Genomic DNA, 27,016 nt, shown 5'->3' with positions numbered 1-27,016 from the left:
TATAGGGAGACGGAGGGAAGTGAGCGCGTCAGCGTTGAGACGAGTCGACACGTGGCAATTCACCTCTTCCCCTTATCACAACCTCACCAACAACTCTACTAAGTAAGTACAACTACTATTACTTAACTAAGTCAAGTGACAAGTGCAAGAAAGAATAAATAAACGTAGCTGGTTGTGTCTTTATGTTGAGCACCGGCGCCAACAGCATAGATGGATGCATGTACAGTACAACAAGCGGAATGATATTGATAGTTGATCCGAGAAAAAGATGGTCGACCCTTCAATCCACTCTATCACCCCATCCAACCGTTCCCGCTCTCAACTCCCCCAACCCTTTTCCTATCCTCTGAACAGTCTCCTCCGACCCCTTCCCCCTTCTGACTTCAACGACCAGCTCGCCTCTTCTCCCTCTTTCACTCGTCATACCTACTTCCGTCGTATTCAAAAACACCTGACACCAACTTGGCGTCAGTCCTATCGTTAGGTATTCCACAGGCAAAGGTACTCCACGTCTAGCCGATCGCTCGAATGGTTGGCCTACGGAGATAAGAGAAGATGGAAGAGAAGACAGTAGATCTTCTATCGTCGCACAAGGCTGAAGTCGGACGAATATTTCACGTAGGGAATCAGGTTCTTCGGTGAGAGACGATTCGGTGGAACGGAGTTGATGTCCCACCATGATGGCTATGAAATGATCTAGGACCGCCGTTTCTCTAGACCTCTGATGGGGAACATGAGAGATAGGGGGATGGTGAGTGTCGATGGAATGTGTAGGCAAAGTAAGTGAAGTGGAGTGAGAAGGAAGGAGGCGAGTAAGGTATAGAGGTAAGTAATGGGAACGGAGGATAGAGGTGGATACTGTGACCATCAATCTCCACCGCTTTGCACTCGATGCAAGTTGTAGGGTAGTATAAGGGAACATACCAAAGTAAAACCTTCGACAAACCGGTCTGACACCTCTAAACAAACTCCATAGTCTTCTCACACATTCCTCTTCGTACTCTCCGCTCCAAACGCTAGGCGTCGCTTTCGGGTCAAGTAACAGAGAGAAGATACGATGAAGTATGTGAAGAGGAAGATGGTCAATTGTTGGTGAGATATGGGTCGGTTGGGCGGGTGAATAAGGAGGAGGTGCAAGGTCTGACTGTCAGCTTCCTTGCCAGTTTGTCGTGTCACCTCTCCCCCTCTCTCCCTTATGCATCAAGATGGTCTAGTGATGCAGTGAGCTAGTGCGCAGAATGTGGTGTGGCGACGTGACATGACCGACGATGCGGAGAACTCACCTGTCATACTTGATCCCTTGATAATTCAGAAGCTTTCTTGGTACATCGTCCACCGTATCACTGTGCGATGCAATACGAGTACAGGAATGAGTAGCTCACCAGTACTCTACTCAAGTAGACAGCTATAGACAGGCTGCAGTGGCGGTGTCACCAGTAGTGATACAGTATGGGGCCCCGTGATGGGATGGAATGCATGACGTCACTCCTTCCATTCGATGTCTCTCTCCCCTCTCCACACAGTCTTCCTGCTTTCAACCACAGCGACTTTTCTAACTGGATCTAAGGGCCATAACGAGCCCGTTTTTAAATCCTGAGATCCTAGCACTCATACTCCATCGTTCAAGTCCGAACAATCACCCTGAGCCGTTTTATAGACCACCGACCAGTCACGCAATGTTACAATTCTCTCGACTCTCACTTCTTGCTCTCTCCCGGACCAACCCCACCCCCCGCTTGCTTCTCGCACCATCCTCCGGTACTATCCCTCGACAAACACGTCCTCTGCACATGACCCCATCCCTCCTCAAGACCCCCAACTCCCAAGGTCACGCAACCGACAAAGCCTCTTCTCTCCACGGTAACAAAAACGTCCAGTCCGCATCCGTGCAAGGTGGTCGCGAGGCGAAGGAAGACACTAATTCGGGTGAGCGACTTGATGTTAGTGCATATAAGGATGTGCCGCTGATATAAGGTACAGAACATGATGAACCGTTTGACGCTGCTCGACAAGCTGGTCAGGGTGGTCAGAGTAAGCCAGGGAAACAAGGGAAAGGCGCTGGAGAGGGAGAACAAGGTAGTATGAAGGATCAAGTTGGGGGACAAGGTGGAGGGGGGGTTGTGAAAGGTGGGAACGAGTTAGCCAGTGGTGGTAGTATTGGGGATAGTATCAAAAATACATTCTCGGTGGGTTTTGGGACCACAAAAGGGCTCCTTGTTTTGCCCTAATGTCCCTCCTTCTTCGCCTCTACTTTCACCCTCTCCGCCATTCTCATGATCTCGCGTCGCTCACTCTCCCCGCCTCCCCTCTCGATCTCCTTGGCGTTTCATTTCCCTCCCTCCAGCCCCCCCCCCCCCCCCCAACGCCTTCCCCCCTTCTCCGTTTCGAAAGTGGACCTTTTTCAATGGCCACTCTCCCGCACATCCTCGAATTTCAGCCCTCCTTCGAGTCAGCTCTTCGTTGAGCTAAGTGGCGATATGAGACCGGCTGACATGAAGCGCTCCCTTCACACTTCTTCGTTCCTTCGGGCGGACATTAACCTCCACGGGGACCAAAACCCACACTTGAAACATTCTTCCCCTTCCTCGAAAGACACAGGCAAAGGCAACGCTGGTCCTAACCCTACTCTCCCGTCTCACAAAGGTACCGGCACTCCTCCTTCTGCTACTGACACCAACGAAAAGTCTCCCTTGGGGACGAAGAAGAAGGAGAAAGAGGGTGAAAAGCCTGGTACGAGGAGTTTACATACTTCCACCAGGAAGGAAGCCAAGCCTCCTGGAGGGTATGCCAGGGGAATAGATGCGGAGCCGAAACGTACGAGTGGATACGTGAGTCAACCTGTTCTTTGTTCCTTCTTTCTTGTCCTCTTTCTCTTTCACTCCCACCTTTTCGTCGATCCTTCTCCGTATGATTTGACACATATCTTCGCCACGACGTTGCTCTTCCTTTTCGATATCAACCACTTCCCAGACTGTTTAGAGATTGGGGGTCCGTGTAGGGATGACAGTCAAAAAAACATGGGATTAGGACCAAATAGACGATATTGACATCAAGGACGTACCTCAAGAAGCCCTCCCTGCCAATTTATCATCCCCCTATGCCTCTGAAGCAGCTCCTCCCCCGGAAAAGGGGATGACACCAAGTAGCGACCTCCCATATTCAAGTACGGCTACTGATCCTCCTAATGAAGTCTTGGCTACAGCAGCGAAGGAGGGTACGTTGGGGGAAAGGAATCCACAACCTAGTGGGGACATAGGGTGGGTCTTCAGTGTCGCCGTCTGTACATCCCCCTCTCTCCTTCTTCACCCGTAACAATATTCATTTCGGTATCGAAAGCATCCTGCGTAATACCTTGTAGGGAGAACAAGGTGTGAAGAATGAGATCCGGCCACGCTGATAAGTAGGAAATTGGGGAATGACGAAGCTTGGAAACATCGGAAATGATTGATCCCACTCGGTTTTGTACGTGGTTGAGTCGTTGTTTTAGGAATTACTTGAAAACGACAAGGTGTTGTTTCATGAAGAAACTCAAGAGGTTGCAGGTGAGGGAAAGGCGAAGTCAGTACGTTAGCGGAAGGTTCGGGGAATTGGAAGGAAAAATGTATGTTTAAGTCTATGCAGCGTGCAGCCGTGATTCATTCACCCCTCAAGCCCGAATGAATGATCTCTCATATCTCGCAGAAACCTAGGATTATGCAATTGCAAGAGGAGTAAAGATCACTCCCATTCTCTATCTATATCCTCGAAAAAATCCCTCATCTCTTTCAACTCCTCCGTTTCATCTTGATCTTCCATCGGTATGATCAAAAAATCCTTAGAATCAGGGACGGAATGTACTCTGTCAACTAAAGAAGGCATGTTAGTCTCCAACGTTTCTCTCATCCTCCGACTGAACGATGACATCTTTTTGTTAGTCACCTCATTCAACTGCGTACTTCACAAATGCATATAGACCAACGTTCACACTGAAAAGCTTTCGCAGTCATCCTTGACGTCCAGCAGGTCTATTCGGCCTGAGAACATGATTCAAGAAACGTAGATTTGTCTCATGAAGGATAATGAGTGATCGGATTTGGATTTTCCCTCTCATAGCAGGAAAGTGTTGTATATGACGGTTTTACAGTGGTGGGAAGTCAAGAGTAAAGTAACGAGGAAAGATGAATGTCTGGATATTGTACAAGTGAGGCTTGATGATACACTCACATCGTTGACTCCTAATATATATGATGTACCCCAGATACCTAAAGCTGCTGTACCGAATACCAACCCGGTAGCTATTCCAAGAGCTTTGAACCCTTCTAAAGCTCCCATTGCATCTTCTTCTCCTCCTGAGTCTTCACCCCGTCCAGCTTTTTGCTCGGTAGAGCTATGGTTGAGTTTATCTACTCCTGTTGTTGTATTCATTCCCTCGGGTGATCCTTCTCCTCTTTTTTTCGCTTCATCTTGACTTCCTCCTGCTCCATGTAGTAGCAGTGATTCGTGTTGATTATCGGAAGTCATCAATCCCGACTCCTCACTTTGGACGATTGTATTTAAGAGTGAAGCTGAAGATCCAGTGTCTTTACCAATTGACATGTTCGATTCCAATGGGGTGGTGCTCATATTTGTGGGAGGCAGGGGATGGATGGAATGAGGATGAAGAATTGAAGAGGGAATACGAGTAGTGGGATGAGAAGTAGCTTGAAGAGAAGCTTCTCTCGAGAGTCGAGCGGCTTGACGGATATAAGGAAATATGAGAACTGTGAGACCTGCTGATAGAGTGAACTAAACATCAGTACCGACTTGTATTGTGTCCAGACGAAGAAAGACTTACAGCCGCTCCCAAAACGTAAAAAGCGACTTTGGGTATTTTCTTTTTGGTTGTGTCTCCCCCCCTGACTGCCTCCCGTCCAACTGGAGGATCCATGGTAGCAACCCCACTCTCCCTCTTCTCGATCGCCGACGGACACCTGGACGGTCCACCTAGGTCTATGTGCATCGATGAGTTGTGAATCTGGCCTGAGTACGGCTAAGATCACGACGGAAAGTGACCTGTTTCTGGTTTATATGACGGAAAAAAGTTGATGTTCAATGCGGGGCTCCGCGTTCCACACCCAAGTCATGGTGCAAATTTCCGTCGACTATGTGCAACTTTTTGACACAAACTCCCCTACTACGTTCTACTCCATCACACAGCATATCATAATGAAGAGGTCGGCTTCTGGTTCTACCGTGATAGAGATTAGAGTGAGTGATATTGGTATGCTAGACTATGGTAGAAAGGGAACAGGTGACTGACCTTCAGACCAAATCTCGGAGAAGAGAAACTTCCAACAGTGACCAAGACATGCAACAGTCTGATGTTCAATCCTCGCATTCTTTCCCGACGAACGACGGCGATGATGGATCCGAATATGATGCTGTCATTTCCGATGAAGTATCTGCATCTTCTGTACATCCCGCTAACCCCTCGCAAACGTCGAAACCACCTCCAGGCCCATCTCACCCTCGCACTCAAATCTCAACCCCGCAATCGATAATACCTTCCGACAACACCTTCTCCCTGCAGCTATCCGCCCTTATATCCTCCACCATTCTCCCTCAAACACAATCACTGAAAATTCTTCTTTCCAAGATACACGATATCATCCTCTCCCTCCCTTCTCTCCCCGTGGTCTCCCCAGAAAGGGCAATCAGGAGATTAGGTAAAATGACCATGCCCCCTGTAGCCCCGGACGAATTCGTAGCTAGGGATGTCAAGTGGGGTCTTGGTTGGGAACCTCCGGTAGAGATATTGCTAGGAGGTAGTTGGAGCGTCTGTGGAGGATATAGAACGGCGAAAGGTGAAATGGGTGATGTGGATTTGGTTCTGATCATGCCTGAGGTACGTAACTAGAGTCGTCTCGAGTGTCAGATGTTGCATGGTGGGAAAGCTGATAAGAAAAGTCATTGTTCACTCCTAAAGATAGATTGGATTACCGATACCTACATAAAAGAGTGCATTACCTCGTTGTGATAGCCAAGGAATTGTCACGGCTGTGTTCTATCGAGTCTCCCCTCATGGGAGGAAAGCTGTCATGGGGGTACGCTTCTGGTGATCATCGGCGACCCACAGTCCGATTGTCCGTGGGGAAAGGTGTGTCGGCAGTGTCTTCCTCTCTTTCTCTATCACGCACAATTTCTCACTCTCTCCCTTTCGTGATCCTCTCTTCATGAATAATTCTCCTCTTGCCCCTTTCCCAGCATCCGTCTTCCCCATGTTGGCTGTTTGACAGTGAGAAGTCAAATTAATTGCCAGAACAAGGGTTGAAATACACCACTACCATCAACATCCACGCCGGCGTACCATCCACTCTCTTCCCACCTCATACCCTCTCGCCCATAAAATGCCTCCTACGTCACCCTTCTCTCCTCGAAAATCCCACTACATCGTACTCCACCTCTATAGCCCTCGACACTCTTCACAAATCGCATCTACTCCACTTACACCGTCTCTCACAACACCTACCTGAAGGGACTTTAGCTTCTTTCCTCGCTGCTTGGCGGATATGGGCGCGCAGACGTGGTATATCACGTGAGAAAGGCGGAAGCGGGTGGTTTGCGGGGGTGTTGTTGGGGTGGATAGTTAATGGTGGTGAGATCGGTGGTCAGGGAGGACAAAGAGAAAAGACAAGAAAGTATAAAGGCTTAGGGAAAGGTTTGCATCATTGGGAAGCTTTACGTGCGGCGTGGGAATTTATAGGTGAGGTTTTCTTCTCCACTGTACCTACCCATTTTTGTAACCAAGTCAGCCGTCGGGATACTCTGAAGCATTCAGCTGGTGTGAATATAACGCAAAGACTCTCAACTAATTGGCTAGCGTCAACTGATTTCGAGAAAACCCCTGTGTTCTGCGCCACCGAGGTGGAGAGCTCTATCCCACAGGCAGACTTTCTGAAAGCTTTCAATGGACCCATCTTTGTGGATCCAACCGGGATGGTCAACGTCTTTTCGGGCTGGGAGAAAGGCCAATTAGACCTTTTACGGCATTATGCCAGAGAAACTCTGGGAGTTTTGGAAGATGGAACAGACTCTTTTGACGAGGTGTTTCTAAGTGATCGGAAGATGGGTATGGCGAAGTTTGATGAGTTCATTCGGTATGTCCTTTCATTAGCCTTTCACTCTTTCTCATTCTGGATCTGAGGCCCCCTTTTCTTCGAAATCTGGTGCCCTTCGTAGGTGCACTCCGTGCTTATGTTTCAGTGTCGACGTCACAGGCTTCACGCTCGAAACGACGCTTGCCGAACAATGTTCTCATCCGGATACCCTTGACCTCTACTCCTACTCTGTCGCCGCCATTCTTCGGCGGGGACTCACCGATCGAGCTCGTCTGGTATACGTCGCCCCTTCGTCCGATACGACACTCGACGTAGGTCTCACTTATAACCCAACGTCCGCAACGCGCGTGCTCGATGTCGGACCTCCTTCGACGGACGAGGCTGCTTGTCAGTCTTTCCGCCAGTTATGGGGTAGTAAAGCCGAATTACGTCGTTTCAAAGATGGTTCAATTTCCGAATCTGTCATGTGGGAAATCTCTCGACCTGAAGAAGCCGCTTTGATACCCTTCCGAGCCATCTCACATCTCCTCAATACCCACTTTCACCTCTCTCAAACCAACATCACACCTCTTTCATCTAATCCCGAATGGCTGTCCATTGTGCAAATACCGAATTCTGCCCGAGAGGTTGTATCACTGGAAGGAAGTGAGAAACTAGGATTCCGACCCATTCTAGATGGCTACGATATATTATACAAATCTCTCAAATCGATCGATACTGAATTACCCCTCTCAATCCTCCACGTCACTCCGACTAGCGAATTGCTACGATATTCAAGCACATTCGTTCCGCATCCCATCGATGTCGCAAGACACGGACATTCTCCTGATTGTATGAAATACATCCCACTGGCAGACGTAGTAATGCAATTCGAATCTTCCCCTCGCTGGCCTGAAGATCTAGCAGCGGTGCAAAAAGTGAAATTGGCAATGTTTGAAAAACTCGCTAGAATACTTCAATCTTCCATTCCTAGATCTAGACTCAACGTAGCTATCGAACCCGATTGTAGTGATATTGAAGATTACGCATCTTTGGAAATTCTTTTACCTCAAGGAGTAGCATTTAGAATACGTATTTTTCACGATAAAGAAAAGTTTCTTCTCGAAAGAGCTCTAGAACCTCCTAAACCCATTCACATGTTAGGAACACAACTACCTCAACCTCCCAGAAAATTGGTGATACCAGCTTTGGAGAAACATTTAATTCGGTTCCATTACAAATCAGAACATCATCAAGCTTTCGCTCCATTACATCATCGATTTCCCTCTTTTTCATCTTCAACAAGACTTCTTCGTAGATGGTTATCCTCTCATCTTCTCTCACCTCATATTCCATCTGAAACTGTTGAGTTACTTATGGCTTCAGTGTATCTCGATCCGTCAAGTCTTGGAACTCCTGCATCTTCAACGAAAGGGTTTATCAACGCTCTTATCAAATTGGGTGAATGGGATTGGAGAAAAGAACCATTGTTCGTTCCACTTTCCACTGAGATACATTCTTCAGATAGAGATGGAAGAGTCAAGTTTCCGGAGGAAATGAAAAAAGAAGCATTAGAGAAGTTTACACAATTGAGGAAAAGAGATGAAGAAGTTCATCTAGGTGCTTGGGTGATAGTTACTTTAATGGATATAGAAGGGATGAGATGGACTAAGGAAAGACCAGGGAGGGTTGTAGCTGGAAGAATTGGGGTTTTAGCCAGAGCGGCTTTGGAAGAGTTGAGGATAGCGGAAGAAAAACGAGTATTGAATGTCAAGGTGGGTGATTCCAATCCCTCCCTATCAGAATCTCAGTTTCTTGACTAACGTCAAGAACCTCTTCACGACACCTTTAGATCAATACGATTTCCTGATCCATCTAAAACCATCTCTGGTACCGACTTACGCCCAAGCTGTTCGGTGTGAAGAAGAGCAATGGGAAACCAGCTCTTCCAAGTTTCGCAACGCTCCTGTGATACAAGGAGTTTACGGATCAGAAATACGCCTGGGATTCGATCCCATGTCAGAGTTTGTCAGGGATATACAAGTGAGTCTTCTAGGTTTTTCCCACTCAGAGCGTCATCAACCTCAAGTATTTTCCCATCTTTTTCTGAATCTTGTATCTCAAAAATGTCGATGCTTTAATCCCGAGCCAAATCACTATATCGTTCCATCCCGCATATCGTAACACACCTAAGGATTGATCTGGCCAAATAAATGACCCAGAAGGTGACGGAGGAAGGATGGGGTGTACAGATTTCTTCCAGTACACAGAGATCAGATGAAGTGCGGTAGTTGGGAGAGACCAGGGAAAGTGTGAAGTCTAGAAAAGAGAGTATACAAAATTGACTTTTAGCGATTATACGGAGATACTTTATTGGTTTTCCATGACCCACATGGAGGTACGGTGATAGCTTGTGTTTGGAATCCCATCAAGGAACAACCAAGAAGTTTGAAACCTCTTTTAGGTTATTCTACAAAACCTATAGTTTCCTCCGTGAGTTTCTCCTCTTTCCATCTTGACATAGTTCTTATGGCTTCCATCCCTCTGTTGTCATATGTGTATCGTGGCTGATCTCAGACTTTGGTGACTATCAATAAAGAAGCTATCATAGCTGAGATTTCTCGTTTGGGTCAAGGTTTGATCGAACGTATTGACCGATCACGGGGATGAGATTCATACTTCACACCGTAACCCAGCAAGATCGTTGAAAGTCGGGGAATGTGTACAATCTTCTGAGGTTGGAATGTAGATAGAAAGAGAGATAAAAGCAGACAGAGGCAGGATAACAGATTTTCATACCAACAAGTAATGTTCGTACATAAGCATGACAAATCTTATGACAACTTGTACATCACATTTGTAATTTGACATTTGGCTTGAATCTCAACACTCATCTCAAGCTCCATCCAACATGGCCGCTGCCTTTTCAGACTTCTCCAACAAACCCTTTTCTTCCTCCGCAGCACCCTTCTCCATATCCCTCTCACTGGCAGGTTTGGCCTGAGGGACCCACGTCTCTTCATACTTCCACCAATCGTTCAATTCACCGCGCATCCAAGCGACCAGGGCTGTTGCCCCACATGTGAAAGGCACAGTGATGAGTAAATGCACTACCGGAGCGTCGACGAGACCTCGCAATGCAGGGATATCTCCGGAGAAGTATTGGACCAGATCGATGAGACCGAGAGATACGGCTAGGGAGATGAGAGAAGTGAGGAAGAGCGGCATACGGAAAGGTGGGATAGAAGTTGGGACGATCGCAGAGGTAGATGTGGCCACAACGCGGGGAGAGATGGTCGAAGCTGCATCGAAACGCAAATTGGCGGCGACCTAGAAATCAGTACAAGCCTTAACGGTAATGATGTCTCGCGCAGGATGAATATAATACCACAAACATCTCCGAGGTCCGTGCCCCAGGGAATATAAGCACACTCGTACGTAGGGGAGGGGAGGGAATAAATGAGGACAGACTCACCAATACGGCAGGTGGAAGGATAGACCACGCGGGAAGGATCATTAGCATGACTTGAATGAGCCAATCACTCGGGGTGGCCCACTTCGACATGTCCGGCTCGTCGTCTGTAGTCGATGATTCATCCGATTGTTTATATTTCTGATGAAGCGCAACAGCACCTCCTACAATAACGAATGTGACGACGATCAAGGCCTAGAAATCAGCACCTGGTATCGTTCGTACGAAAACTGATCTTGGTCGTGGATAAGCGGTTAACCGGATACTTACCACGTAACCAAGCAAGACCTGCACAAGCCTTCTCATCTTCAACATGGGGGTTGACCAACTGGAAGTGATATGCATGACCCAAGCCGCCACGACCAGACCATTGAAAGCATTGGAGCGATGGACCGACATTCCGAATACGGCCCCAACGAGCAATGCAGCTAGAGCAAGACGGGGGTTTCGTTTGTCCAAGAAACGATCAGATTCTACTCGAGTGATCTTGAGTATGTATGGTAATTCTGGCTTTGCACGGACATACGAGACTTCAGTCGCGACTGGGAATATGATATCGATAACCTGGTGATGTCAATTCATCGATTTCCGCAAGTAGTCATACTCTGAGTCCGAAAAGTCCGGAGTGGGAGAGACATTCATCATCTCCTAAATGATCGGAAGACAAGAGTGAGACAAAAGTAAGACTCACATTGTAAAACACGCTCAAGTAGATGGCAGCCTCCAAACCTCCCCAGATAATGTCCAAAACCAATTGACTGCTGATCCTAGGCAAGACAAAGATGAGGAACATCTCAACTGAGAAGATGAGTGTCATGATACATGCGAACGCAGTCTTTCTGCTCTTCAATACCCGACGCCAAATTGGCACGCCTGATTGGACGACAGGAGGAGGCTTGGGCGCGTCCAAATCTGCAGGGATGGCCAGAGTGGAGACGGCATGCCATTTCTGCAAACATCAGTCATAGATCTGTAAGGGTGGGGGAAATTGGACCACCGTTGTGAACACTCACAGCAAGAACACGTTTCGCCCCCAGAGTCAGTCCTGCCAGAGCGAGAAGATGACCGAAGAAGGATTGATGATACTGATACGGGTTGAACATGGTGGATGAGTTGGTCATTATGGACAATCAAAGTGGAGAGAGGAAGGAAGGAAGTGACAGGAGACTGATGGAGCGCTCGGACGTGTTCCGAAGCGCCGAAACACCGCGCGAGCTGCTTGACATGTGGCGTGTGGCATGTGGCACTTCTTCCACCTCCTTTCACGCACTTGACCCACCTTAAATCAGCCTCTAAGCAAACTGTGCTGCGGGTAGTACATGCACAATTGTCACTACATGTAGACTCGAGTCGTTTGGTAAGACCAGCGTCTCGCCTGTTCGTTCGTCAACTTCTTCAGGGTACAAAAAAGGACTATGTTTCCACCGACGAGTCGAAGCGATGTACCCGTCCATGAATCCCCGCAGCACGCAGGTCAAGGAACATGCTCCGTAGAGTTTTGCGCCTTCTAGATCCCCACTCTGTTCGGGTCGAGTTACTGGATATAATATCCCTAGTGTCGTAACATCTTCCTGCCGCCACAAAGAGACTAAGGATAGATTACCGCAGGGGCATGGATGAATGTCAGCTCCTGAATTTTCCCGCAAGACCCGCCGTAGATCTGGTGTAAGCTGAAGTAAATGTGTTTGTCCTCCAGTTTCCCGAGTACAGTCTGTGCACATGTGTGCACCCACATCTTCGTTGATAAAAAAGGCCAGTCCGGCGGAGGTTGACAGCGCCTTTAGCAGGGTTTCAGGATGGGCAGTATGAGCCCTAGCGGTAAAGGGATAGACAAGACCATCGTGATCCTTAGCCGCGCATCGTAGTAACAATCGCATTGTTGATGGAATCTGAATTGATCTCCGTCGGAGATCCTTAAAGGTTTGTTTGAATTCTTCGTGTGCTGTCCGAATTTCGTCGGTTGATAGAGTAGCAACCTCAGCGCTTGATAGCATGGTGGTAAGATGATCAACTTCGCTGTCAGATTCACTCATGTTGCCTTCAACAAAATTTAAGAGTATGCAGGTCCCACTATAAGAAGCTAGGAGGATAGATCCTCAAGGAGTTTATGGACAATGATACAGATGACAAGATACAAGTTTGTAAAATGATGACACATCTTTCTCACTCTTTCTCTTCCCCTTTCCTTTCATCCCTTTCCCTTTCCATGTATGCTTTCAAGTTCAGCTAACTCCTCCTCTGGTTGCCCGAGTTTGAGATACTACAACTCGTCCTCCTCTTCTCGTCTCTTTTCCTCTCTTATCCACCCTTCTCTTAACTCCTTCCTTCCCCTCATTTCCACGGCGAATACCACCACTTCAGCTCATCCCCTAGCCTCGCCCCAGTTATTACTCCCGTCAAGTGTTTGACAACAATTTTGGTTATCCTTATCAAAGCATGGAGGGCGCCTTGTACCCCATTAGAGAATGCAATTGTGTTGTTTTCCTTCTATGACCTGTCTAATCTGTAGCATGCTGAAACTGACATCAATGCATGAGGACTAGTGAGTCATGAAATATATATCTTGTACTCCAGCTACAATGCCCTCTCACTTGTCCGTCGCCTACACAGCTTATTTTCTGATACCGGTGGGACATTCAGTGATCATTGAATTCATGGTCTTACGAAAGATATCTCATCCTTCCGTCTCTGAGAATGTGGACACCTGTTGTAGATGGGATGGTGGTGGGAGTGGAGAACGTATTGGCGATCCATCTTTGTTGGGATGGCACGTAACCTTTGGTGAGTGACTCGAGCGCGCACCTCATTGAACACGCCGCATGAATCTGTGTAGGGTCGGGGGACGTTTCTGGCAACTGAACAGGGTATAGGGCCCCTGCTTTGACAACATGACTTTCATCTCCCTCAAGCAAGCAGAAAAGGGAGGGCCTACCACAAACACAAGGCTCAAATGTAGGAGAACCAATGGACTGAAGATACTTCACCATCAGATCTGTAGCTTCCCTGATCCTGATGAGCTTTGAGTCATTCTTACACTCCTGACACAGATGATTATCTTCTTCCAGAAGTTGAAAGTACTCTGGTCCTGTACGTTCATCCATCAGAAAAGCTACTTGTTCCGCCAATGTGGGGTGTAAGTTTTCAACTGATACAGTTTGAACGGTCCGGTCTTCGTGACCTTCAGTCAAGCAGTTAAGCCATATGGTACCGGGGGATTCCTTAGATATCATGGCTAGGGGGCTTGAAGAGCCCTTGAATGTGTCGCAGAACTCGTGGTGTTTCTTCATGGCTTCAGCAGATATCATCCCGATAGAGTCATTCGACGAAAGAGACATGATCTCGGTCAAGTTGCTTGACATCTCCGAACTGTATAACTGAGTATGAACTTCCGGAAACCCAGTTTTTGGAGAGGATAGAAGATAAACTGTTTTGAAGGAATGGTTTTTTCACGATCCGACTTTTTGCTCCGCACGGAACGCCCGAGGTGCAATTTACCCGTTTGGACTATTTCCCATTTCGAACAGTTGCGGTATCTCCTGAGCTTACCAAACGGTGAGAGAGTTCTGAGCAAGGGAAAGGATTCTATAGCTCCATTTGGAGGATGAAAGACCAAGTCCGGAAATGGCATCTCCATTGAGAGTCTTCTCAATCCCCCGAAAGAGCTTGGTTACGGGGAATATCAACGTGTTTGTGGTCGTGCGACGTCTTTTATTTTATATCGTCTCTGATTCCACATAATTCATACAGATCAAGAATCATATTACAGTCGCCGAAGTTCACCAACCTCATGAAACTATTAACTTCCGAAGAACTCCTTACAATTCCTATAGGGACATCAGGAAGGTGTTTCCGGACGACTCTACGCCTCCTTTAGTACATTCGTTGACACAGACTGCCAATGAATTCCCCCCGCGTAGTAAATGTCAGCAGACTCTGAGACTACCTGTATAGACACTGCAGGAGCGCCGTGGTATTGGACGTGGTGATACTCTTCGTGAACAAGCCATCTGCTACTTATCTGGGTGAATCCAAGTCTAGGACCATTCAACATACACATTGGGGAACAGGCTCCATAAAAGCTAGGCCCTTGCTCTTGAGAATCAGGTGGCCGAGATAAGGGATACAGAGTTCCAACAAGTGGTCTCACCCCGGATTTCATAGTCCAACATATCAAAGTTGGGTCACCGCATAAACAAGTCGAAGACTTGGTAGGATCGGCCCCTAGTCGATACAACAGCTCGGGGGTACACTTACCGACATTTGTATTCTCACCGAACTCATTCAAGCAGCTGTCACACATGTATCGACTTGCCATCAGTCCACAAAGATATCTATCTCTAACTGTCTCATCGAGAAAGATAGAAACCAGGTCCTTGGGGCGTCTGTACTTCCATTTGGGGGGGAAGGAGAGGACGGTAGCTCTATGGGATGGCCCCAGTGCCGCACAAGTGAACAACTCTCCAAAATTGTCAGGCAGGATTGCAGAGCTTGGTATGAGCTCCTTCACCGCATTCGTGAAGGTTTCACGTATACTCTCCGAGACCAGATCCCGGCTATTATCTCGCGCTCCGGCACTGACCGAGTAATTGCTGATACGACTTGACATTATGGCTACTTGTAGGAATGTCCGTTCAGACACGGGAGATCTAATAGAGCCTCTGGATGTCTATTAGTATGTAGATAGCCAACATGAGAAGGAGTTTGATAGCTAGTGAGCCCGTTTTAGGCCAATCCACCCTGGTGGATACCTACCTCGTTTCAACTATAGGAAGAACCGGAAGAAAGGAGGGACTCCTCAAATTCTCATGACTCAATTTGGAGCTTACCAAAGTCATTCCTATACATGGAGTATACAAAGGATTGAACAGAGTGTGGAGTTCTCTGAAACAATTTCCTCGGGACGAATGGTCTCCCCTTCCACCAGACGTCATGAGAATTCATAGAGTTACTTGTAGCGTGGATACATGTCATGACCTAATTTTGGGCTACATCAAATGTATTTACTGTTCCGTCAGCTTGTATGACCAAAGCTGGACCTGTCAGATTTGCGGTCCGTGAGTTCCTCAACATGTCCGGTCCTCCTTGCACCTTACCCTCCCATTCATTCCATCTATCCACCGACGGTACGTATCCCTTCGTGAAGCCCCTTACAACACAAACCAATCCGCATGATGCTTTCGCTTCTGAGTCCTGGGGCTGGCCACTCTCTTCTGAAGGGTACAGAATTCCATACTGATCTGGCCTTCTGGACATGCCTAGACATAGCAGAGTAGGAGCTCCACAGGTGCAGAGCCAAAACCCTGTGTCTGATCTAATCTTCAAAACAGTCCGTGATTTCAGATCGTCTTGAAACACATTTGGTCCCATGCCTGATAGATGACAACTTTGACACAACTGCTTCCCGGTGGCTAGCTGTTGAAAGTATGGGGCTCCTTCATCAGACGCCAGAAAGTCACAGAGTTGATCTCCGGTCATACTCTCAGCCTCAGACCCGAAAGGTATGGCCAAGGAATGACTCGGGTCCGCGGCGCACATAAGACAGTGTCGAAACTCGTCAGGAGCATGATGCCCTCCTTCTTTGAAAGCATTCCAGACTTTCCGGAAGGAATCCTGCTTGCATACATGGGGGTCGGGTAGAGTGAACGGAGGAGAAAATGGAGAGGAAGGTGAGCCCTCAGGCTCTGTCATTGTCACAATCACAAGTCACCGGATGGGACAGGGAATAAGTCGTGAACATATTCTCTCCCCCAGTACCACTTAAGTACTGTTCTACCAGGTTGTCATATCAGGTTCATCCATTGTCCCATCTCCAGCAGTTGCGTCATACATGTAGTTGTTACGTAGTCATGATCAGAAGCAAATTACCACCAAAGGAAAGATGATGAAAATTCTACGTCATTCAGGATCTACCAATCACCTTTCACCCCGCAGCTATCGAGCTTATCCTGCTATCCTGTCGTACGTCATCGTCATCATGCTGGGCTGATAGTGAGGGTGTATACACGTTCAACGCCGTACTCAGTTGGTTGGAGGCGACGGAGGCATCGCCGTGGAGGAGGAATGCCCGGGTCGCACGGAACATTTCCCTCTATGACCACTACGATCGCATAAGGCGTGGGATGCATTTCCAGAGGGGCATACTTCCAAACTTCCTCTGATGACTACCAACTGGTCAGTACCGATCTTATGTTGGGAGGCTCGGTCAAGGTCTGCAGTCATGGCACTGAAATTCGGAACTTCTTCCTCTTGTGATGCATTCACATTTTGTCATTTCAATATTTTAAGATATCATACCTCCCTTCTAACACAACAGACAAGCAGACCTCTTAAGTAGTCACCCAACAAAGCTGATGACCATTGGGGCTTCCGTTTGGTCTGGCATCTTCTAATCATCCCTACTTCAGACGGAACTGGAGTTTTGTTGTTGTGTGATGTTAGGAACCCAGTCACAGATATTCCACACCAGAGTTGCTTGGTCCAAAACCCCCCTTTTGCACCCAGCTGGGGATCCAGGCAGATCGCGAGGGGTTCAGGTGTCAGGATCACGGATACCTATAGACGGGTTCCTCAGAGTGGTACACAGAAGTCGTACCTCTACCCTACCTGATTCCGTCTCCGCCTCACTATTACCGTGAACGCGTCCTCTGTTCTCCTTTCCCTTTTAATTGCTATTTCTTCCTCTCACAATACTTTTCCTTCATCTCTGTGTCCCTCATCTATCTCCGTCTTCCTTCACTCTTCCACCCTACACTATTTCCGATCTCAACTCCATAGATTTTAGTATCACTCGGGTTCCCTTTTAGTATATAGAAACAGCCCCTTTTTGAGGATGTCTTGTCAAATGTACTTTCTCATCACTTAGCTTGGTGTCAGGATCACGCGATCAGTAGTACCTTACCTGGTAGTCGTAATCCATTTCCTGTTCCCGTCTCCGTCTCACGTTCCCGCTACCGGACTTACTCCGTTCCGTACCACGCCTGGTACCAATCCTTCAACACCACTCCCCTTTTTTACATCTCCGTCTTGGCAACTATCATCGTTCTTTCTCTGCTATTCTACCTCAATATCACTTCGAACTACGTATGCCCTTCATCGGTATCATCCCGCGCTCTTTTTAGTATATAGGACGTAGTCTTTTCTCAGCAATGTCTTGTCGAATGTATTTTGTGTTTTCCTAGTTATATCATTTGACATACATCTCATCGATCTTACAGATCTCTTCGATACGCTACATCACTAGGTTTGTTCCCTACAAGGGATCATTGTCACAGCTCATCGACCCAGACTATTCCGACGTCTGGTCATTACACTTGGCAAATCATTTGCCACTTGATCTCATTGACTTATAGGTCCTTCAATCTACTACATCACTAGGTTTGTTCCCTGCCAGGCCCTATAGCCGTAGCTCATAGACACAGACTAATTCCAATGTCTGGTCCAGACACCAGGGTCTGGTGGAGAATACTACACTGTCACAGTCGTCGTTTCTTCTCTTCTACTGACCGACGGTCGACAAACCTCGGCTAACTACGTCGTAGTGGGGCGTCGATGTTTCACTAGGACAGGGTACTTGTCAAGGAGCTACGGCTAACTACGCCGTAGTGATAGGTCGAGTGGTAAGTGATAAGATGATCGTCAGTGAACTGCGGCTAACTTTGCCGTAGTGCGTCAAACTGCTCGGTGGTAACTCTCCTTAACTCGGTGGTTGTAGCTACTGAATATATCACTCGCTACTGACAACAATCAAGGATCGCTGAACTTCTTCAGCGATCTGTAACCTATCTATACTACTCCTCACTTCTCATAGAACGTCCCTCAACTTGTTGCGACCCGTCCTTGTGAGACCTGAAGAACAAAGACGGAGTAGAAGATAAAGGTTTAGATGGTCTTGGACCAAGACGAATGAAGATGGTCCGTGGTACTGTGAAGTGATCAGATGATAGTCAAGTCAAGAAAGTATAAGTCAAGAAGGATAGGATAGCTTGGAAGGATCGAGTGGTCAAGCTACTATGTATCAAACAAGGATGACACTTCTGTAAGAAGTGCTCCCGAAGAGGTCTGATAAATATGAAATGCAAAAGATATTTTGATCCTTGGGGAAAAGGATCCATGGGGCCAACAGGGGGGGTTTATATATCCTGCAGAGCGAGACTATCGTTGAAGAGATTCCCAACGGGAATCTCACCTAAGTCTTCACCAGAAGTTCAGTTACGTCATACTTTGAATCAAAACGTGATATCTTGAATTAAAGCAAGGCGTAAACCTCTATTCTCTTCTGCAAGACTTCTGTGAGACTTCACTGAGAACCTTTCTCTCTGAGGAATGGGCCGGACCCTTGGATGGGGAAGTCATGATGAGTAGGGTCATGACACAACTCCTGCACTGCCTCACGCTCAGTCCTCTTCGTTCAACTTCGCCGTACCTCGCCATATCCCCGATGTCCTACTCCACTCACTTTGACTAACTTCGCCTAACTTCCCCTGCTCTGCTCTCCTTCGGTTCCCTTCCCCTAACTTCGCCGTAGTTCTCCGCTAGGCGGGGTTATCGTGACAAATAATACCCTCTTAGTTCTCGTAACTTCGCCGTAGTCCGTCTCAGTGGTTCGAGTGGAGGTTGGTGATGGTGAAAGGAAGGTCGGTGATGGTGAAAGGAGGGTCAGTGATGGCGGCTGTCAGGGATGTTACGACGTAGTTTGTGACATACACATACTTGAATTGTGACATAAACTGCCCATTGGTGAATATCATCACTCTACTCTGTCAAGTAATCTTGGCTACTCTCTCATTCCTGGTACTGTATACATCTCTCTAGGCTATTCCCAAACTTCTATTGGAGCCCTTCCTTTTGTGGTCATGACAGCTGGTGGGGGTGAGAGCATCCTGCTGTCATGCATTCCCATTGTCTGCAACCTCTTCAAAATCCTGAAGATGTTGGCTTACATTCAATTCTCCGTAGACAGTTGACCAGAGGTAGGAGAACATCAAAAAGTGTGACTTCTTTATGAAGTACTCCCCAGATCTCTGGCTGGGTCTGCCAGAGGGTCATGCATCTCTAGAGGGAAATGTCTCCAGTTGGGTCTGATTAAGTCTGTGCAGCCCCGGAAGGGTCTGACTCCGGCTGTGTCCCTGACATGTTTAAAACAGTGCGCCACGTCTCTGCATAGTCATGTGTACAAACTCCTCTGCATCACCTTCCTTCTGATGACTTGTTATTGACCTCCATAGCTGGATGGACTCTGACTGCACTCTCTTGGGCATATTTACAATCACTCACGCTTCCCAATATGTACAGTACGATTTAAAGCCAGCAACTCCTCATACTCACAGTGCCACTTCCCTCTCCCCGGCCTGAGGGTGTCGCACGTCGTCTCTTTCTCCACCATAAATCGTCTCCATCATACAAGTAGCACCACAGAATACCAATCGATTTTTTGTATACTTATATTCTGACTCACTTGCTGGTATCAAATATATGCTGACATAACCATTGGTTTGGTGGTGTCTGTCTTCCTGGATATGACATGGGGTAAACTCCAGTGCTTTTTGGTCCTTGCAATTGTAACACTTCCGCTCACCAGCAGAAAGTGATCCGGGGGGATACAAATGCTGGTGTGCATCACACGCCGGCATCACTCCATGGGCCTCCAGGTTGAAGATATCTGAGTGATACTGCAGCTGTACTTGGCTCACTAGAGTTCCAGGCCGCAGATAGCATAAGGATCCGGCCAGAACTGAGCAGCCACTCACTGGACATTTCATGAACTCACTCATATCAATGGTGCGCTCGTCATGGTGAGTTGACAGATACTCTAAACATGAGCAAAAGTCCTCAAACCGGCTTGGTTCATCCAGCATGTTCTCCCTAGCAGACAGATGAGGAAGGAGACCGTTGGCAGAACGAGCTGCTTCTACTCTTATGAGACGTGTTATTCGTGGATCACTTTCTTCTCCCCCGTTTACAGAACGGTTGCTGGCAGGAAGTTCTGACATTCTTGGCTTGAATTGTCCTGATTGGACTGGAGGAAATACAGTGGGATGGAGGGAAGAAGAGCACATACTTATAGTCTGCTCCATGGGTTCAGGAAGGCCAACAATTTCTTGGGGTGATTACGTGAGCTTCACGTATAGCCTTCAGCCCGGAGAGAGACGGGAACGGGGAAACGAGCTACAATGATCCGTTTCCGCGTAGAGCGGATGTGGGGGGGGAGAGGGGTGATTTATCCCCGACTTCAAACCCCCACCCGCCCTATCCGCCTCACATAGTTGAGTGGAAGCGCTCGGGAGATTGCCCTTGTCCTTGTAGATGGTGGGCAGGAATTCCCCGTAGATGAAATCCGCGCGCAGTCCAAGCGAAAAAGTCTTGCACTCCGACGACTTCCGACCGCATGACCTGAAGACCGCCCAGAGGACACCATGACCGGCAGACGACAGATGGCGCAGCTCCAAAGTTGAGGAGAAACAGTTCAGGGGTGTTGCCTGAGGGATCCCCTCCCCCGCCCAAAACAGCGGGTAGGAAGTCGGAGTGGATAACACCCGCACGGATCCCACGTCGAAGGGTTTTCCATTCCGACGGTCGCTGTCCTTTTCGCCTGGAGACCTATACGGCGAGGGTGGGAAAGATATTTTGAGATGCTCCCCCTGGTGGGAGAGGTGATGAGATAATGGTAAGAGGTCTCCAGAAAGATCCACCCAGGGAGCAGGAGAACGACTTTTGTCACGACTACGCTTGATCCAGAAGGCACCACAAAGTACTTTATTCCTTCTCAGTTGGTGAAGAAGGTCTCAATTTCCCGCATTGGTGAGGCTGTTACAAACTGTCCATTGATCTGTTATACATATTCTGACAATTGCCCGTTCTTTTAGCAAGCTTGTGACTCTATTGTTGGATCAATCAACACCTTGTCTGAGAAATAGAGTGAGCAGCCTTGTATGATTGTGAGTTCCTCTTGAAAGTTACTAAACTCAAGATAAAAGGAGACTATGCTGCCTCTCTGAGACATCTGTAGATTGGTGGAGCCAGCACACCCACTTTCACCTCACCTCTCCCTCTGACGCTCTATCACTGGTATCTGTCATAGTTGAGAGACCAGAACTTCTGGGCAATGGAAACTCCTCACCCCATGTATCGTATAGCTGAACTCAAAACCCAGGCTGACACTGTGAAACTCCACGTCAGACTGATAGAATATGTTCTGTTACATATACCTCTAGATATCTCTCACCACTTGTATCATAGCTAAAATTTACCAAATCTACACACCCGGCTATCTTGCCATCACCTTTGACACCCACCATATGAACAAAGTTCACTTCTTTCTTGAGGTTCTCAGAACAGGATATACATATCATCAGGATGTTTTTGCCTGACAAAGAGACATTTCCACTCTATGCATACTGAGTCTCATTATTGTCATTCAAGCTGTCTTCTAGATCCCCAAAGACTGGGAATCCCATTCTCGTTGTTAGCCCCCTTCCCCATGGCTTTGTTCCTCGTCTGTGTGACCACTTGGAAGCTGACATACAAACCCATGTATGGTAGTCATCCAGTAAGTCCTCAAGACTTCTTGTGGAATAGCATCATATCCACTGAGAGTTGTTGTTCCCGATCTCTCTTCCTGCCAAGGTTCAGCCATGTGGCCCGGATGTGCAGCTCGTGCTTTGTTCATACACAGAGCAAGAAGAGTACATGCAAGGGAGCAACATGGATGGTCCTCATCTGTGCAGACTTGATATCTGAAAATACGAGAGTTCAAGTGATCATACCGACCCTCAACAAGCAGAGCCGGACGCTGATGACACCAAGCACAGTCTGTTCCGTCATAATCTTCGTAAGCCGTGTCGGGAATCAATAGATGTTCACCATAGTGTTCCCAATGTGTCAAACATGGTCGCATGATCCCTGAGTCCTCGTCTATGAAGAATTCACTGTCTGCTTCCACACCCATAGTCGGTCCGGTAATGAATGGAACGCCAGTTATCATGTTGTCACACTTATCCACGGGACACATCAAGTAGGGTCTGAGATTGTCCAAACAGGTCTTAAGCTCCAAATCTCTAGTGAATTGACCAAGTCTGAGGATAGCAGAGCGAAAGTCTCTCATGGACGCTGGAACGGGGGCCTGCATGTCCTCTTCATCCGTGATATCATCGTCGGAAGTAGGAGAGTTGGATCTGGTGGATACTGGACTATGTCGAGGTACGTCGTTGAAAGATTCAAATCCGGACATTGTTTGTCCATTAAATAGGCCAAGAACGACAGAATTGAATGACTCCGTCCCCTGTTGTTCAGTCAGCACTATCCTACAAGTGATAAAGAGACAACAGGTATCCAACCATGTATACTACACCGGAGTTTGTCGAATGAAGAATCAGGTGGACAAGTGATCGTACTGCCTAACTCCGTCGGAGAAATCGAGAGAATTGCCTGTTGAAACAGTTGAAAAGTCAAAGATGGTGAAGAAGAGAGGCAAATAAGGCGATGCCGAGGTCGTGCGGATTCGAGTGTGGTGCAGGGGGATCGGGGATATTTTCGGGACCCGTAGCCAGGTAGGAGTCAATGGAGGGGTGAGAATCCCCAATCTTCTCCACCTTTTGTTTGTCTGGCGCCTCCATTCATGTGACCTCTGCCTCTGGTCCTTCACCCCTCCCTTCCTCCCTTCCTCCCTTCCTCCCTTCCTCCCTTCCTCCCTTCCTCCCTTCCTCCCTTCCTCCCTTCCTCCCTTCCTCCCTTCCTCCCTTCCTCCCTTCCTCCCTTCCTCCCTTCCTCCCTTCCTCCCTTCCTCCATTCTTTATTCTCCATTCCGCCATTCACCCTCCGCCCGTTACCTCACCCACCAGACGAATGACGGAACGGATGCAAGCAGTGGTTTCCATGACAATTCATTAGCACGGCGCGATCAGCTTTTTGAGAAGTCGGTCAGACACGATGAGTCACCACGGAAGCTGCATCCACAATCAGTACATGATTACATAAGTACGAATCCTTATTATTGATGGTTGAGGTCTACTTCCGAAGACCTCACATGTATTTACATAATTCTGACCCAAACTGAAATCTTTACACGTATGTATTGTGCAATATCTGAATTTTTTTCTGTCTTTAGATTCAGTTTTCACATGTTACGTGACGGACCAAAGCCATGACACTTCAAAGCTGCACGAATTTCTCCCCATGACTGACTGAAGACATGACACATGGAAGAAATCACCCTCACCACACATGATACTTCACAGGACACGTCTTGATGCCTGATTATGATCTAGTGACCTAAACCTATCATGCATGACAGCTCTTACCTGGGTAGCATGAAAATCAGAGGATCTATGTGTCCTCAAGAATCCAAGCTTCAGGAGGGTAGAAACCACTCCATGCATGTCATTTGCCCATTTCAAATGTATGGGGACATGAAGCTAGCTCTAAAGATATCTTCCTCCAAGTCTGAGGCCATGAGGGGTCGTGTGGATTGGTGTAGCTGAAGTCTTCCACTGGTCATGGCCCAAATGGTCATGCCACTTTGAAGCAGCATGGATCTTCAGCCTGTCACGACCTCCCCCGTGCAGCTTCGAAGGGTCACGGTCTTCCGTCCGTCACCTAACACACACATCATGAGCAATTTGATCAGACATCCCAATCATGTTTCCATCCATCCAAATGCAGTCTTGACCCTGTGATGTTTGGAATGTGAGTAGCCCTGCGCGGGCGTTATCGAAAACTCACGCAGAAACTTTGCATCCACCGCTGTAGATTGAGGATTATCCCTCAAGAATTCTAAAGCACAAACCAACGAGCAGAACATAAAGTCAATACCACCATAATAACTCTTGTATCTTGGGGCGAATCGTCCCGACGGGAGCTCGACCCAGACGGTTGGTTGAGAGAGACACCATTGACAGGTGATAACTTGATGATCGTCCATATCCTCGTCAGGTATTAGAATTAGTTTTTCACCTTCGATACTGTGATGAGGACACAAGCTCATCAATCCTCTTTCTTCCTCTAACAGAAAGTTCGAACGTGCGATTAGACTTTCCAAGAGTTCCGTCGAGGTGCTTGAACGGGGCAGATTACTGATAAGCTGGTTGCAATTCGGCATATAACATGTGAAGAGAGGTTTCAAGTCTACTGAATCTTGGTCTGTCCAGCCGTTGTCGATGAAGGCTTGCAGAAGATCTAAATTGCTTGCTGGCTCCTCAACTTCCTGTTCGTCGATATAGCAACGTGGTGAGGATGTGTCGGACCTAGGATTCGAGGACGTATCAGACGGGTAAATACTGATAATGAAATCGGTAGTGGGAGGCATGAGGGATATCGTCGAAATGTCACTGGTTATGTCTCTCGAAAGCTCGTTCCGAGCTTATTTAAGCGAGATCGGGTATCAGGGCGAGGCGTCAAGAAGGCAAGGGGCATGGCCGAAAGGGGTTACGTCTATGTACCGTGAAGGGAGGAAGGGAATGAATATCGTACAGCCGAGGATGGATCAATGGAGAATGTGTCGTCTTCGTTCTAGTCGTCTTCTTCCGCGGTCCATAGTCCACTCAGGGCGGTGCTCGATATGACGATACGACATTTGCACTGCCTTTCCGTTAGCGGTCGTATCTTAGAGGACAATAGATGGCGAATAGTGTCACGGAAACGACAAAAGTCTGGAAGGATGAAAGGACGAGGGAGTCAAGGTTGATGGCGACGTTCACTGACGATTGTGTATGTGACGTCTTCTCAATCACTCATGATCTGGAAAACGAATCAATCGCTATGACAGTACCTCTTGCGTGGCGGTATCATATCAGTCGGCTGACCGGAGTACTTCACCTTGGTGTTTGCCGTTCCAGTCAAAACTCTGGGGTCCATATTTGGTATTGATGTCCGCGTCTCGACCTTCTAATCTCCACAAGTCGCCTCTCGAAAGGTTCCTAATCGTACCAGGACGTAGAGCCTGCCATTCGTTGTACGTCAGGAAAAGCAAGGTACAGGCCAGAGAGCAAAGCGCTACCTCGAACCCTTTCCTCTCCGCCGTGTATCTGGTCCTCCAACCTCCTCCGTCGTTCCCATCTTCTCCTGAAACGTTCGTGAATAGCAATATCGGCTGTTCGCCACAATAAGCGCACACGTCACTCTCGGCTGGAGCAAGTTGTGCATGACCATGTTGAGGACATAAGAGCATCAAGTCATCGGCTTCAGCTTGAAAGAATTCCACTAGATATTCCATTTGTCCGGGAGTTACTGGGTCTTCCAAAGTACCTATGAGAGTATCACACTCTATACATGTCATGAGGTTATTGAGTGAGAATCCGGGAGAGAGTTGTGAAGTCGGACCGCTGGATGATACTGATGCGACTCGATATGCGACCGCTAAGTCTATGGCCCGAAAATCCGATGATGAGTTATGGTCGGGGCGAGAGCGGCGTTGGACGTTGGTGGGATATGGGGTCTGAGAGGTAGCAGTAGGATCACGACTATCCTCAGGTACTGGAGAGTAAATCATTGAGGGTGAACGGATGAGTAACTCTGTCAAGGGAGCGTACGAGTGCGGTGGTGATTCGGAGCCAGAGGCTTCGCTGGTCGGTTCAACAAGATAAGACATATTGTATACGACTAAAAGATGTTTGAATAGTTTGAGATGGCAAGGGGCATACCTCTAAGTATCAGGTATTTGTATGCTAGTGGGGGTGAGGAGTAGAGTGTCGTACATGATCGGAGGAGGAAACGATAAGATATATTGCAAGGGAAGGTGAGAATATATCATTCGGAAATCAAGGGATCCTCTTTCCTCCTCCAATCTACCTTATCTTTTCTCATACTTACTGATTTCAAGGATAATATGACAAGTCTCCTTTACTCGGCTCTTGTGGCTCTGGCAGTATGTTCAGCTTCGCACGCAATGTCGTCGCCTGGGAGGGCCATGGAGGAAGGACAGTCGCAGGAGGTATATACGTTCTCTCACCCCATTCACCTACCCCCCTCCCTCCTCCCTCGGGCACGTCTGTCATACCTTTGCTCCTCTCGCCTCGGACACGAGGAATGATAATATGCTAATATGTAGCCCATGTTCACTCTCCAAGACCTTTCTTACTTCTCTTTGCCCTCGCAGGCCTCTCACCTCCGTCAAGCTTATACGACCCACTGTCAGTCACTTCTATTCAACCAAAGACACCCCGCTGATGCCAAGTCTCTCAACATACTGCCGACCCTCAGACTTACTTTTACGACTTGTTCAGACCCAACGTATCCCTTGCCTACGCAGTAACTACCTATCCCCCCTCCGCCTTCTATAGGTACATCTTGCAAGACCCCGATAGTAAAATGCGGCCTTTGGAGGATGACATGGTTAGGTACAAGGTGTATTTACCTCCCGGTAGGAGACAGGATGGTGGTGGTTCGGTAGGGGTGGATGTCAAATACGGAGCTTGGAACGTTTTTTGGAAGGGTGTAGAAATGGACATGTACGCCGTGACTGTAAGTTTTCCATTGCACCATCTCACTCGTTCGAAAC

The 27,016-nt window shown here is 47.8% G+C and overlaps 11 protein-coding genes across 11 annotated transcripts; 2 read left to right on the top strand and 9 right to left on the bottom strand.

Annotated features, from left to right (window-relative positions):
• Positions 1-280: 280 nt before the first annotated feature.
• TREMEDRAFT_27799 (uncharacterized protein) lies at positions 281-1,132 on the bottom strand (the record flags this gene model as incomplete). The annotated part of the gene is made up of 2 exons (XM_007002331.1): positions 281-858; positions 925-1,132. Coding segments are annotated over 2 exons (786 nt in total), but the record flags the coding sequence as incomplete, so codon positions are not given.
• Positions 1,133-1,790: 658 nt separating this feature from the next.
• On the top strand, positions 1,791-3,444 carry TREMEDRAFT_60798 (uncharacterized protein; the record flags this gene model as incomplete). The annotated part of the gene is made up of 5 exons (XM_007002895.1): positions 1,791-1,926; positions 1,975-2,186; positions 2,499-2,828; positions 3,055-3,257; positions 3,405-3,444. 5 exons carry the CDS (start codon positions 1,791-1,793, stop codon positions 3,442-3,444), a joined length of 921 nt encoding a protein of 306 aa, XP_007002957.1.
• Positions 3,445-3,717: 273 nt separating this feature from the next.
• On the bottom strand, positions 3,718-4,906 carry TREMEDRAFT_60797 (uncharacterized protein; the record flags this gene model as incomplete). The annotated part of the gene is made up of 3 exons (XM_007002894.1): positions 3,718-3,903; positions 4,204-4,764; positions 4,814-4,906. The coding sequence occupies 3 exons, from the start codon at positions 4,904-4,906 to the stop codon at positions 3,718-3,720; spliced, it is 840 nt and encodes a 279-aa protein (XP_007002956.1).
• A 420-nt stretch (positions 4,907-5,326) lies between these two features.
• TREMEDRAFT_27426 (uncharacterized protein) lies at positions 5,327-9,725 on the top strand (the record flags this gene model as incomplete). The annotated part of the gene is made up of 8 exons (XM_007002289.1): positions 5,327-5,863; positions 5,926-6,115; positions 6,278-6,721; positions 6,839-7,115; positions 7,222-8,830; positions 8,886-9,098; positions 9,408-9,548; positions 9,633-9,725. 8 exons carry the CDS (start codon positions 5,327-5,329, stop codon positions 9,723-9,725), a joined length of 3,504 nt encoding a protein of 1,167 aa, XP_007002351.1.
• Positions 9,726-9,833: 108 nt separating this feature from the next.
• On the bottom strand, positions 9,834-11,651 carry TREMEDRAFT_71272 (uncharacterized protein; the record flags this gene model as incomplete). Its single annotated transcript, XM_007003052.1, has 5 exons — positions 9,834-10,385; positions 10,531-10,722; positions 10,798-11,091; positions 11,219-11,476; positions 11,541-11,651. 5 exons carry the CDS (start codon positions 11,646-11,648, stop codon positions 9,951-9,953), a joined length of 1,287 nt encoding a protein of 428 aa, XP_007003114.1. The 3' UTR covers positions 9,834-9,950.
• Positions 11,652-11,819: 168 nt separating this feature from the next.
• On the bottom strand, positions 11,820-12,560 carry TREMEDRAFT_60794 (uncharacterized protein; the record flags this gene model as incomplete). The annotated part of the gene is made up of 1 exon (XM_007002893.1): positions 11,820-12,560. One exon carries the CDS (start codon positions 12,558-12,560, stop codon positions 11,820-11,822), a length of 741 nt encoding a protein of 246 aa, XP_007002955.1.
• A 627-nt stretch (positions 12,561-13,187) lies between these two features.
• TREMEDRAFT_60793 (uncharacterized protein) lies at positions 13,188-13,862 on the bottom strand (the record flags this gene model as incomplete). The annotated part of the gene is made up of 1 exon (XM_007002892.1): positions 13,188-13,862. One exon carries the CDS (start codon positions 13,860-13,862, stop codon positions 13,188-13,190), a length of 675 nt encoding a protein of 224 aa, XP_007002954.1.
• A 1,639-nt stretch (positions 13,863-15,501) lies between these two features.
• On the bottom strand, positions 15,502-16,215 carry TREMEDRAFT_60792 (uncharacterized protein; the record flags this gene model as incomplete). The annotated part of the gene is made up of 2 exons (XM_007002891.1): positions 15,502-15,530; positions 15,621-16,215. The coding sequence occupies 2 exons, from the start codon at positions 16,213-16,215 to the stop codon at positions 15,502-15,504; spliced, it is 624 nt and encodes a 207-aa protein (XP_007002953.1).
• Positions 16,216-19,608: 3,393 nt separating this feature from the next.
• TREMEDRAFT_60791 (uncharacterized protein) lies at positions 19,609-20,516 on the bottom strand (the record flags this gene model as incomplete). Its single annotated transcript, XM_007002890.1, has 5 exons — positions 19,609-19,680; positions 19,852-19,874; positions 19,982-20,075; positions 20,217-20,272; positions 20,294-20,516. 5 exons carry the CDS (start codon positions 20,514-20,516, stop codon positions 19,609-19,611), a joined length of 468 nt encoding a protein of 155 aa, XP_007002952.1.
• A 265-nt stretch (positions 20,517-20,781) lies between these two features.
• On the bottom strand, positions 20,782-22,753 carry TREMEDRAFT_60790 (uncharacterized protein; the record flags this gene model as incomplete). Its single annotated transcript, XM_007002889.1, has 3 exons — positions 20,782-21,102; positions 21,567-21,659; positions 22,049-22,753. 3 exons carry the CDS (start codon positions 22,751-22,753, stop codon positions 20,782-20,784), a joined length of 1,119 nt encoding a protein of 372 aa, XP_007002951.1.
• Positions 22,754-23,480: 727 nt separating this feature from the next.
• On the bottom strand, positions 23,481-26,107 carry TREMEDRAFT_60789 (uncharacterized protein; the record flags this gene model as incomplete). Its single annotated transcript, XM_007002888.1, has 3 exons — positions 23,481-23,623; positions 24,244-24,848; positions 25,323-26,107. The coding sequence occupies 3 exons, from the start codon at positions 26,105-26,107 to the stop codon at positions 23,481-23,483; spliced, it is 1,533 nt and encodes a 510-aa protein (XP_007002950.1).
• Positions 26,108-27,016: the final 909 nt, after the last annotated feature.

Source organism: Tremella mesenterica (assembly GCF_000271645.1).
Source record: "Tremella mesenterica DSM 1558 unplaced genomic scaffold TREMEscaffold_2, whole genome shotgun sequence".
Taxonomy (NCBI): Eukaryota; Fungi; Basidiomycota; class Tremellomycetes; order Tremellales; family Tremellaceae; genus Tremella; species Tremella mesenterica.
Note: the sequence above shows the minus strand (reverse complement) of the source record. Positions and strands in the feature narration are given on the sequence as shown.